The 12,176-nt window shown below is 39.1% G+C and overlaps 1 protein-coding gene across 7 annotated transcripts in view; it reads left to right on the forward strand.

The window, feature by feature from the left end:
- Positions 1 to 11,864, forward strand: part of CREM (cAMP responsive element modulator) — a 34,792-nt gene extending 22,928 nt beyond the window's left edge. For 2 of the 7 annotated variants that reach the window (XM_008639290.2, XM_008639291.2), the window contains 2 exons: positions 5,800 to 5,956; positions 8,040 to 11,864. In XM_008639290.2, coding sequence (XP_008637512.1) covers positions 5,800 to 5,956; positions 8,040 to 8,184 — 302 coding nt within the window. In that variant the 3' untranslated portion in view covers positions 8,185 to 11,864. Of the gene's footprint in view, positions 1 to 1,065; positions 1,431 to 5,799; positions 5,957 to 7,638 lie in introns of those variants that run through there. The other 5 variants (XM_008639289.2, XM_017741543.1, XM_008639294.2 and 2 more) reach the window with 4 other exon arrangements.
- The last annotated feature ends 312 nt before the right edge of the window (positions 11,865 to 12,176 follow it).

The following is a 12,176-nucleotide window of genomic DNA, read 5'->3' on the forward strand; positions in this document are numbered from 1 at the left end:
GATGAATCTCATGTAATAATAGATAAGATCACATAAACCATGTGCTTGATATTTCCTGATAACCTGTGGTGCGGAAAAATATTAGGATAAAAGTGCCAAAGGTGTTGGTCCAATTGAGTGTCATTGCATTTGCTACAAATTTACATTTGTAGGTGAAATAAGAGGCAGTTCTAGTGTCTGGACAGTTTCCAAATACATTAAGGGTTAAGGATTGTTTTGCTAGCTGAAGAAGGAAGTGTTTGACTATTAGTGAAAATGAGTGTAGAAAAGTTACATAAAAAATCATTGTGTTGGGGTCTATTACATGTGAAATGTGTGTTTTCATTACATTGTTAGTGATATTTGAAATCTGTGGCTTGAATTTCTTGTGCTTTAGTTCTGATCTTCTGTACGTATGATCCTGAAGTGGTCCTGTGATCACAGAACACTCCTTTTGCATTGATGCTTCCACGGCTGCCATCCAGCACAGTTTCACAGCTGATGAATTACCAGTCTGAATTTGTTTATTACAGACGGAGGACCTTAGAAGTTTGCTGTGCCCTGCGTACAGACCAGTGCTTGGACTCTTGGTCTGAAAGTAATTTCATTTAAATTGATGTAAATAAGGAGCAACTCTCTTAGAGCTGAGTTGTTTATTTTAATTTATATTTTAAAACTAAGTCAACCAGATCTCTTGGACATATTTTCAAAAAGGAGGGAAGGGGGAAGAGGTTGCCCTTACCCAGAGTTACTGTTCTGCCTGTTACAGCTTCTGAAATCACTAGCGTTAGGCTGACTTACTTTGTTGGAGTATTTCTTAATAATTTCTGAAGCTTTTAACTGAAATTAAATGAGTAGGTTGTGGGTTTCCCTGCAAAGCAAGGAGCTCTAGCCTTTCATTTACCTATTTGTTACAGCTTATTAAGTTTTCCTGTCTTGCATGTCTGTCCAACAGGGTTCTCTGCCTTTTAGTGGAACTGTTCCAATGAAAACAGCTGCATGTTTAAAATTACCTTATTTTCTATCCAATCATGACTTTATAATTTGGATTCATTCATGAATGCTAGAGCCACATTTTAATTTCTGTCAGTCAGTGCTGTGAATTTTCAGGTCTTTCTTAACAGCTTGCTTTGTGGTGAGTGCTTTCTGTAGCTTTATGAATAATTCAGGAAAAAAGAACAAAGCTAGGATTATAGCAATATGGAAGAGGGAAAAAAAAAGCAGGTTTACTGCAAAAGGAATTCTTTGGGCTGCAGTTTCAGTGAGCTGTTCCAGCGATGGAGCATATTAATGACAGTGGTAAGCAAGTGATGTCATTGTGATGTCAGTGCTCTTGCTTGTAATCCTGCACATGCTTGGTAGTTTGGAACAGTTCATGCTGTGCTCTGGTAGAGGAACAGCAGAATCGTGTGTGCAGAAGTTGATCATGGCTGTTACAGGAGATGAAACAGGTAAAAATTTTGTTAGCCTTTGACATGGTATTTTTGTATGTCTGTGCAGTGTTTAGTTAATATTTGTGACATTTTCTTTTGAACCTGTTGCTGTAATTCTTTCATCTCTCTAAAGTCATACAGATAGCTCCTAATTCTATCTACTTAGTGTAGGATTCCAGGGCAATTTTAACAGTTTCATTTGGGGGAAAAAACAAAAAATCACTGTTAATGCATGAGTTCTTGCACAGATTGATTCAGATAACTAATCTTTATTATTTGATGCAGGATTTTTCTGAAAACAATCCACCACTCTACTTTTGCATTTCTCTTTATTGTGGTGATAGTTCATATATGTTACTATGTTTATAATTGCTTTTTGTTTTGTAAAAATGACAGCTGGCTTTGTTACTGAGCAATAAACACTACAAATTTGATAGCCATGGGCTTAAGCCCAGCTGTACAGGAATTGTTTCAGCAGTGCAAATCAACCCTATGCTTCCATTATTAAAAAAACACTGAATGGAAACAAATTTGAGGGCAATAATTGAAGTATTGTTACGCCTGCTTGTTTTGTCCTCCTCTGTTAAAATGGTCTGTTCCTCAGCTAATTGAGTTCAAAAGGCTGACGTCATTAGATTTCCTGGAATCGTGTTGCAGTAGGGAACTGGAAAAGTTAAACTCCAAACAAGATACACATTGACGTCAGCTCCAAGTCATGCTGCGATTTAGTCAGTTCCTTTCTGCCCCGTCAATTGCCTCGGGCAGCTCGGTAACAGTAACTACTTCCCTGCCGGCTCCTACGTGCTGCTGCTCAGAGCGGGCACACGTTGTTTCATTAATTCAAAGATAAATATCTTCTCCAGGTCGATGCTTTTAATGCTCAAAGAGATCATAAGTCATGCCTTGTGTAGCCAGTTCAGTGGTGAAGTTAAAAACCTTTCGATAATCAAGTCCCACCATTATGACTCACAGAGGGGGAGAACAGGCATCCAAATACATTGGGCATTTTTTTCTCCTGGATAGTCACTGAAAGAGCTCGAGTGCAGGGATGCTCTCTAGTGTTCAGCAAGTTACTTTTTCCAAGAGGTGGTTGCTTTATAAATTTATTTTTTTAAAAACGCAGTTTGGTTTTTTTTCACTAGTTGGTTTTTTTGGCTTCCTGTTAATAATTTTCTTTTTGTGAGTCTCAACTGAAAGCTTCAGGTCTTCAGTGACTTTTTACTCCCTTGCATTTTATGGAGTTAAAAAAAAAAATTACCTGGGGCGGTGTGTTAGGGAAAGGTACCACCTCCAGGTTTGTTGCTTTGTTAACGGTCTCAGTTCTACTTCTGGTACCTTAGGAATTACATTAAACCTTTGTGAAGTGTCACTAGAAACGGCCACAGAAGTTTGTCAGTCTGGATGAGGTGTGTGTGACATTTGTCTCAGATGCTGAAATGGAAGGTATGCTTCACTGTAATATAGACACATAACTCGGCTTAAGATAACTTTGAAAAAAATTAAGTTTATCCCACTCTGTTTAAAGCCTGTTTTGTCTTTCCAAAGGTATTTTTCTGGGGAAATCAGTTACATTGTAATTTCTTGAGATAATGTACGAAACATTTTTCAGTCTGAAATATTTTTTTGCAATGCTGTGTCATAAAACATACATTACTGCACACCTAAAAGATACTTTGTCAATGCTATGCTATGCATTTTTCTTGTTTTTAAACAGTGGTGTCTGAATTTGCAGGGTCTGTACCACCAGAATGGTTATTTATCTGTGTTCCTGTGCTGGCAGGTTTATGAGTGAGACAGCTGTCAGGCAGAGACTGCCACTACTGGGATCTGCTCAGATTAGAATACTTACCAGTGGTGTTTGCTGATCCCAGCTGAGATAGGGACTTGCTTTTGTTAAGTCTTGCTGCAGGTACATGATCACACTGAGTCCTCTTCACAAAAGCTGCAGTAAGTCCTGTTTGCTGCCATCTGAGTATAAATCAGACACAGACAACAAAGTAGTTGGTCTTGCCAGGCTGAGGTGATCTGGACTGTGGAGCTTTCCCCGTGACTTGATCTACAAAATGGTTTGCTTGGATTTCTAGTTCTTTGTATCTAAGGCAACCTAAGATAACATCTCTTTAATACCTAGTGATGAGAGAGAAAAAGGTAGTTCTTACCATAGTCTATAAGATGTATGTAATGTGGCCAGCATAAAGTTGAGCCTGAAGAGTTCCTAAAATTCCATTTTTATAAATAGTGAGCTGCAGTTATCATTCCATTGACATGACTGGGACTGCTAAGAAATGTGGAGAATTTAGAGGGTTAAGCAATTGCCCTGTAGATGTACAAGATGACCAAGCCCTGTGTTCATGGCAGCTGCCTGTCAGTGCTCACAGGGCTGTTCTGGGCTGATTTCTCCCTCCCTCCCACATCCCCAGGGGATTATCCAGGTCAGTTCACTGGTCCAGTTCATCTTGTAATTCCACAAACACTTTTACCCGCAGGACTGCGAGAGGGGGGAGGTGCACAGGGTTTAAGCTGATAATGATTTCAGGACATGGCTGTGGAATTGTAGTCTAAACACAACTCGATTCTATTTTTTTGTTTTGAATTAGTGAAGCACTTGCATTAATATTGTAAGAATAGTATATTTTTATTAAGTTCAATTTTTCCCTCTATAGTTAACTGATGTTTCTTAACTGCTCAACCTGCCAGCCTCCTCAAGATGTTTTTGTCTACATTTTATTTTTCCCAGTTGTCCTACTTTCTGCTGGGATAGAGTTAATTTTCTTCCTATTAGCTGGTACAGTGCTGTGTTTTGGATTTAGGGTGAGAGAGATGTTGATAGTGCACTCGTGGTTTAGTTGTTGCTCAGAAGTATTTGCACTAAGTCAAGGACTTTCCAGCTTCTCATGCTCTGCCAGTGAGTTAGGGTGGGGATGCACACAATTTGCAAGGGATCATAGCCAGAGCAGCTGACCCCAGATAGCCAGAGGGATATTCCATACCATAAGGCATCATGCTCAGCATATAAACGTAAACGGTAGGGAAAGCTGGCCTGGGGACTGCTGCTCAGGAACAAGCTGGGCATCAGTTGGTGAGTGGTGAACAATTGTTTTTAACTTGCATCAGTTGTTCTTCTTGGGTTTATTTCTCTTTCTTTTTGTTATTTTCCTTTTCATTATATTTATTATTTTATTTTATTTTATTTCCATTATCAAACTGTTCTCATTTCAGCCTATGAGTTTTCTTACCTCATCCTACTGGGGAGGGGTGTGGGTGGAGTGAACAAGTGGCTAAGTGGCGCTTAGTTGCAGGCTGGGGTTAAACTGTGACACATGTTTTTCCATTATTTGAATAATGCTTTAAAGAAGTAAAGTATAAACTAAGTATAATATAATAGCCTCTGAAACATCAGCTATATTCAGTTGCTTTAATGACAAAATTTGAAGTTTTGTTATATCATAATATAAAATATTCATGGAAAGGAATAGGTAAATACTTGCTTAGAATTTAAAGAGGAATATATTTTTTGTTTGCTTTTGTTTTCTGTCAGACAAGACACAAATACTTAGGACTTCCCCAGTGCTTTTAAGCTGAGGTACATCATGTAGAGACAAATATGTCCAAAACAAAGAAATGATGTGAAACTGTCAGAAAGGTGTTGGTTTCAAGTCACATCAGCTCGGCATTTAGCTTGGGGAGAGCACAAAACTGCTAAGCTCAGGAGCTGAATTTGAACTTTTGCCCTCTGATTTACTGTGTGGCTACACCCCTTCCTGTGCAACCGCTGCTGCCTCCTCTTGCCTGTTAATGCTGCAGCATCCTATGTGTGGTCCTCTTGCCCAGGGAACAAATGCCTTTACATCCTGAGCACTTACCTGTTCCTTTTTGCTGTAGCAACAGCAGCTCTCACTGGTTATCCAAGGGTTGCCAAACTGCTGTTGTAAGAGGAGGAGAGGCTGTAAAGCTGGTACTGTTGCTATCACAAGGAAGGAGGAGAAAGTTGTCTTCTGAAGCAAATTGAGTCCTGTACAGGGAGAACAGGGTAGCATATAAACCTCAGTGGCTGCAACAGCAGGACCCTCTTTTTGTGGGATTGTGCAAACAGGAAGTAAGTGTGAATGCTTGAACTGTTCCTCAGACAGCTTTCCACATGTCGTCTGAAGAGAGCCATGTGGAAACTTTCAGTCTGGCTGGCTAGTGGGGCCACATGCTAGAGCAATTCAGATATTTTACAGTGTGGAAATAAATGCTATTAAGATAAAAAGTGTAGTTGTGCCATTATAGACCTGTGAAATAATTTATGTATCTGGGATCCTGAGTAAATCATTTTCAGAAATCTGTTATTTTCAGATACGCCTCTTTTTTGCCATAAATTTCAAAATATGTTTCTTTCATACAGCTGCCACTGGAGACATGCCAGCTTACCAGATTCGAACTCCCACTACTACCTTACCTCAGGGAGTGGTTATGGCAGCCTCGCCAGGGACTTTGCATAGCCCCCAGCAAATGGCAGAAGAGGCAACACGCAAGAGAGAGCTGAGACTTTTGAAAAATAGGTAAGACTATATAATAATTCATAGCCAGTGTTGCAAACCACCACCCCCCCAACCCCCCTGAACATTATAATGAAGTTTTCTTCTTAAGGTCATGAGCACTGCCTGTAACTGATGAAGGGAAGGCAGGGTATTCTTTATCAGTCATCCCATGTCCTGCTAGTATAGAGTATTGGTCGTTAACTCTGAAAGGTTAGAGTTGACCTTATACCCATGGATTTTTAGTTTGAAAATATTAGGGTAATTCAGAAATCAGTATCAGACAATTTTTGTGATGCTCTAGAGTTATACTTTTTGTTGAATTTTAATTCCCCTCCTCTCCCATTACTGACAGTAAAATGACCAGAAGGGGCTTTTTCATTTTAAAACATCCTAGCAAAGAATTGGTTAGGAAAATAGCTGAGAATCTCATTAGCAGCTGTCCATTAATGATGCTGTGAAGAGGACTTATTCAAAGATGGAATGATAATTATAGACTTTCCTAAGTACTTGGCTACTGGGATGAGATACTTTGCAGTGCCCCTGTCATTTTGTGAGGCATATTGTGTGAAGTTGCTGTATAGTTTTTAATTAGTTGTCATGGACTTGACTGAATGTTGTAAATGTCAGTCTTTCTCTGTGCATTCTTCTTGCTATTCTTAGGGCAGTCTGTCTTTTTCAAATGTGTAGCCACCTCTATCATTGGCAGATTAATTGTAGAAATAGTCTGCTCTGCAGATCTCTAATACACTGCTTAACCGCTTGTCTTATGATTGAATTAATGGTATTGCTTTGCTCTCATGCCTGTCCTTTATCTTAAATTACTCATGAGGATCACTGCATTGTTGTGCCTCCCTTTTGTTTCTTCTCCAGTTTTAAAACTAGTGCTTATGATATAGCTCATAATTTGCTGGAATGTTAGCTTCTCACAGTTTGACAGTTTATCATGTTCCAAGGTACTAAAGGAGGACTCCCAGTACTCCTAATATTTCTTCTGGAATTGAATGCTCGTTTAGTCACATACTTCTGAAAACACTACCCAAAGTGTTTAGCTCCAATATAAGAGACTTTTGAGCAGAACTACGAGGATGGCTTCAGGCTATTATTTGCTAGCAACAAAAAACACAGACTTGTGTGGCTGAAATGTGCTCGGGCAGCCAGTTCTAAAATGCTAATAAATTGTATTTGTTTGGACTTAAAATGTACTGTACATTGTTACAATGTGCTGTAAGTTTCTATCTTAATGTATGCTTGGCACCTAGTTTTTTATCTGAAGAGAGTAGTGTTTGTGTTTCTGAAAGTATATTCTCTGGGTTTGGTTTTAAGATTTTGATGGCAGAAAACAATGCTCCCAATAAACACACAAAATAACTGGAAGAAGAAATGCTGCTTTCCCTCCTAATGTTTAGTACAATTCAAGTCAATAACACTATCATTTACTCTCTGTTTTTCTCAGTTCTTCTGTGTATTGGTTCCATCTTTGTATTTGGTGATGCTGAGTGTGTTTCAAGTTCTAGTTATTTTGGATTATATTTTAACTATGTTACTGCTTTTGGCTGTTATCTGATGCTCTGTTTGTGCAATCCAGCAGTTGGTGTGGTTGTTGTTCTTATTGTGGAACCACAGGGATTGTAGGTAATTGCATTTATCCAGTCTTTGCCATATTGTGGCTGTTCCTGTAGTCATTTGCCTTGTATTGGTTCCAGGGAAGCTGCCAGAGAATGTCGCAGAAAGAAGAAAGAATATGTCAAATGTCTTGAAAATCGTGTGGCTGTGCTTGAAAACCAAAACAAGACTCTCATTGAGGAACTCAAGGCCCTCAAAGATCTTTATTGTCATAAAGCAGAATAACTGTCTTTCATTTGGACCTCCTTTATTATGAACTTTAATCAAGGCATGAGAGGAAGCAATTCTACAGATTGCCATATGAACTTGAGAAAGAGACACTTGAGGCCCTTGTGGAACCCAGTTTTGCTTAGTGTTTTCAGACTGATTTGGGAGATATTCCAAAATTTGGAATTCTGTCATAGTCTCCATACTCTGCTGAGCTTTCTAATGGCATGCAAATGGCTTTTTTGTTTGCACTTTTTACTTCTGCTTTTTGCAGGGAAGCTGCTAAAGAATGTCGACGTCGGAAGAAAGAATACATAAAATGTCTGGAGAGTCGTGTTGCAGTGCTAGAAGTTCAGAACAAGAAACTTATACAGGAGCTTGAAACCCTAAAAGACATTTGCTCTTCCAAAACAGATTAGTAAAAATATTTATTATACTGTGAACTAAGATATGTCCAGTTGCTTTGTAAGACAATACATAGCCAACATGGCTTACGGCTTTCTCTTTGTGTCATTTATAATATATTCCTACTCCTAACATTCCTGAATGCTTTCCTGCTTTTTGTCAATTCATAGCTCTAATTTCAGGTTTTTCATGCACCATCCCTCTGTCTCCCAAGGAGCCAAATGTTAAAAAATATAACAAAGTAAAAAAGCGCATAGTTTCTAAGAGCTGTTTCTTTGCCATATATTTACATACTACTTTTTACATGTTACTGAGTGTCCTGCACATTCAAAATATTTTGCAATTGTTTTAGATGAATCATAAAGATAATGCATCCAGTAATACAAGAAAATCAAACAACCCAAGGTATCTCAGGAAAGAGTTTATAAAAGAATGTTATGATTATATGTATGTACTAGCATACTAGTCTACAGATGATTTTATGGCATATTTTTATATTAGTTGCTTTGTGGAAAAAAGTATTGTATTGCTGTCACTGAGTGCCATGGTTAAAGATAGTTTTTAATAGAACCATGTTGTTTAACCTGTGTAGTGTCTGATTTCCTTTTAAAACCTGGTCGAGATGCTTTAAAATCCATGAGTATCTGAAGAAAGACAAAGGGAAAAAGCACACGTAAGCTCATGACATGATGCTAAGTATATTGTAAATACCTGTAAGAAGCTCTCTGTTATATGGCTGCTATTATCTTATTCATTGGAGGTCTCTATATCAAAATTTAAATTTTCATCCTGAATACTTAATATTCTAGATCCTGTACACCTGTGGACAGTTGCCTGTAGTGAAGATTGATGGTGCAGTTCTTTCCACAATTTCAGCAAACTACAGAGTGGTGGTCAAGGTGTCCTAAAGAAGGAAACTTTCCAATAAACAGTAACTATTTGCTGATTCACTGGGTTCTGGAGTAGACTGTAGATGAGAGCTGAAGATTTTTAAAATAAACCCATGTTTAAATCAGATTACAGCTCTTGTAAATGCAGTATGTGCCAACTTTCCGTTGTGCTTTGAAAAAACTAGTGTATATGGAAAGTTGCTTCTGGGTACTTTTTAAATTCAGGAGTGATCTAATTGTTTGGCCAGTACAGTCTATGAGCAGAGTGTTGGGGAGCTTTGCACTGCATAAGAGCACCACTGCCTTACTGATGTGGTAGGAAGAAAGGCCTGGTTCCTACTTAAATGGCTTTACTGAAGGGGGGGTGTGTGTGTGGAAGGGGAGGAGGGATGGAATCATACTGAAGTCATTGAGACTTCCTAATTTAATGTAAACTGAATTTGTATTTAACCCTCTTCACTCTGACCCTGTTGGGGGGGTTGGTTTATGTATATATTTTTTTCTTTTTTCCTAAATTACTTGAAATATACAGGATAATTTTCTTGAATATTTTGAAAATCCCACTAGGTACCTAAGTGAAACCATTTATAAGAAGAGATACTCTCTCTCACTTCCTGCAGCCACATCAGTTGATTTAAGGAGGAAACAAGATGCCTTCTGGCCTCCAAGGCTCTGCTGCAGGTTTGGAACAAAAGTAGAGCAAACACTGAAATATCTTCTTCACTGTGAAAATACATCTGAAGTGCTAAGGTCAGCAGAAGTCTAAGGTTCTGTTCAGGTTGGACAGGATGAATGCAATCTGCAGGTCCATGTTGCAGCCTCTGTAGTGCAACAAGTAAGTTGCTTGTTGTGGCTCTGTCACTGAAGTCTCTTTTGTGTTACAGGTAGGCATTGCTCCTGACTCGCAAGGGATTTGGAAACTTAAATAAAAAGAAACTTGTGTGTGTGTGGTAGATACCTCTCCAGTAGAAAGTCCTCTTTATCTTCACAATAGTAAATGGTACTAGCTGTAGTTAGAAATTTGATAGGAGGAATCCTTGTCTATCCCACGTGTGTGTAGTTTGTACTGATTTCTTTACTAGTAGAATCATAGAATGGTTTGGGTTGGAAGGAATCTTAAAGATCATCTAGTTCCAAACGCCCGTGCCATGGGCAGGGATGCCACCTGCTATTGAACCATATTGCTTAGAGCTCCATCCAGGCTGGCCTTGAATGCTTCCAGAGATGGGGCAACCACATCTTCACTGAGCAATTTGTTGGGTGCTAACTGCTGAGTAAAGAATTTATTCCTACTATCTAGTGTGAATCTCTTCTCTTTTCTTTATAACCATTGCCCCTTGTCCTGTCATTGTTTACCTATGTAAAAAGTTCTCTCCTTCTTTCCTGTAAGCCCTCCTGTAAGTAGTGAAAGGCTCAATGAGGTCTCCCTGGAGTTGTCTTTCCTCCAGGATGAGCAAGCCCAGCCATCTCAGGCTGTTTCCATAGGAGAGGTGCTTCTGCCCTGTGATTACGTTTGTGGCTCTCCACCAAATCTGCTCTAACAGGTCCATGGCTTGCCTGTGCTGGGGGCCCCAGAGCTGGATGCAGCACTGCAGGTGGGGTCTTACCAGAGCAGAGTAGAGGGGCAGAATCCTCTACCTCACCTTGCTGCCCACCCTGCTTTGGATGCAGCCCAGGATGCACTTGGCCTTTGGGGCAGCAAACGCACACTGAAGCAGAGTGATGGATGTGGTACAGGAAAAAGGCCTTCTCGACCCAGTAGTATTCTTAACATAGAAATATCAAGTGAATCTGAGTTGGTTTATTACAAGAGATTTTGAGCACTGCCCAAGCTTTGATTTGTTAGAGCCAAGAATTTTGTTTTTTCATTATCAGGAAAAAAGGCCAAAATAATTGTGTTTTTTTCCTTCCTGTTAGAAAACTGCATTTCTTTGGTACGAAACTCCTTTCTTGCTGAAACCACACAACTGCAAATTTCTTTTAAGATAGATATATAGAGGACTGGCCTTTAAGGGAAAGCGTACAGGACTGCATGGATTTTTAAATTTTTTTTTCGAAATAGATTTTCATGTAGCTCAGGTAAAATAGTCTCTTGTAAAATGTCTTCAGCTTCCTAGAGTTGTGGGCGATGAGGAATGTAATAGTCAGCTTCCTCTTAAGGTACAGCTTTGAGTCATAGCTGTTTCCTTCTTAAGCAGATGTGCAAAGAGAAATCTCTATAGACTATTCAGACTGATCTCTCTTGGCTCTCTAAAACACCCCCAGCTGTTTTGGCCAGTGAAAAAAGGGATTAAAATAAGTGTATTGTGTGAGTACGTGTGGATTTAGTTTCTTTGGGAGGACTTTTTGGTTGTTATTCCCATAGATTTTGCTGTTTGCAGGAATAATTACAGATTTATTTTTTGGCTGCACTGATACAGTCCTGAGGAGTGTAAGTTTTCTCCTGCTTGGTTTTCTTTCTGCTCTTATCAAACGTAATTACTGATCTGTACTGGTACCCTGCAGACATCAGTGTAATAGCTAATTTCAGTGTGATCTTTTTCTGAATGAAGTATCACTTCAAAGAAAACAAAGGGGTCTGCTCAGCTTCTGGTTTGGATTGACTCATTTTGCACAGAGTTTTTTCCTGTTTCATCCCCTTGGTGTTTAGTCTGTGGGTGTGTACATGGCAAGACTGCAGTGAGTGCTGAGCTGTTAAGCAGTTGACAGAAGTAACTGCCTTTTGGTTGACAGCCTTTCTGTATAAAATACTGTCATGTGGGGAGGGATTTTTTTTTAAGGCACTATGAGGCTCTTCTGGATAACAATAACAGTGATCTCATTATTCCAGCAGAAGTTTATAGTATTTGTTTAATTTACTAACTGCAGAAAATTATTTAGGTAAATTCTAGACCAATTTGATAGTCTCTCATGGCAACTGGAAAAGGCAGGTAGCAAAAATCAATTTATTCTTCTTTGTCTAATGAATCTTTAGTCTATTTTCTCAGGTTCCTGTTTATTCCTAATTCTGAGTTAGAACTTCCTTCTTGCAACAGGCTTGTTCAACACAGTATGAAGCAGAAACTGTGTATATGCACAGTCTAGAGAGAGAGTAGTGTGAGAGTTGAGTGCTGCAT

The sequence above is a fragment of the Corvus brachyrhynchos genome, unplaced genomic scaffold, assembly GCF_000691975.1.
Source record: "Corvus brachyrhynchos isolate BGI_N302 unplaced genomic scaffold, ASM69197v1 scaffold167, whole genome shotgun sequence".
Classification (NCBI taxonomy): domain Eukaryota; kingdom Metazoa; phylum Chordata; class Aves; order Passeriformes; family Corvidae; genus Corvus; species Corvus brachyrhynchos.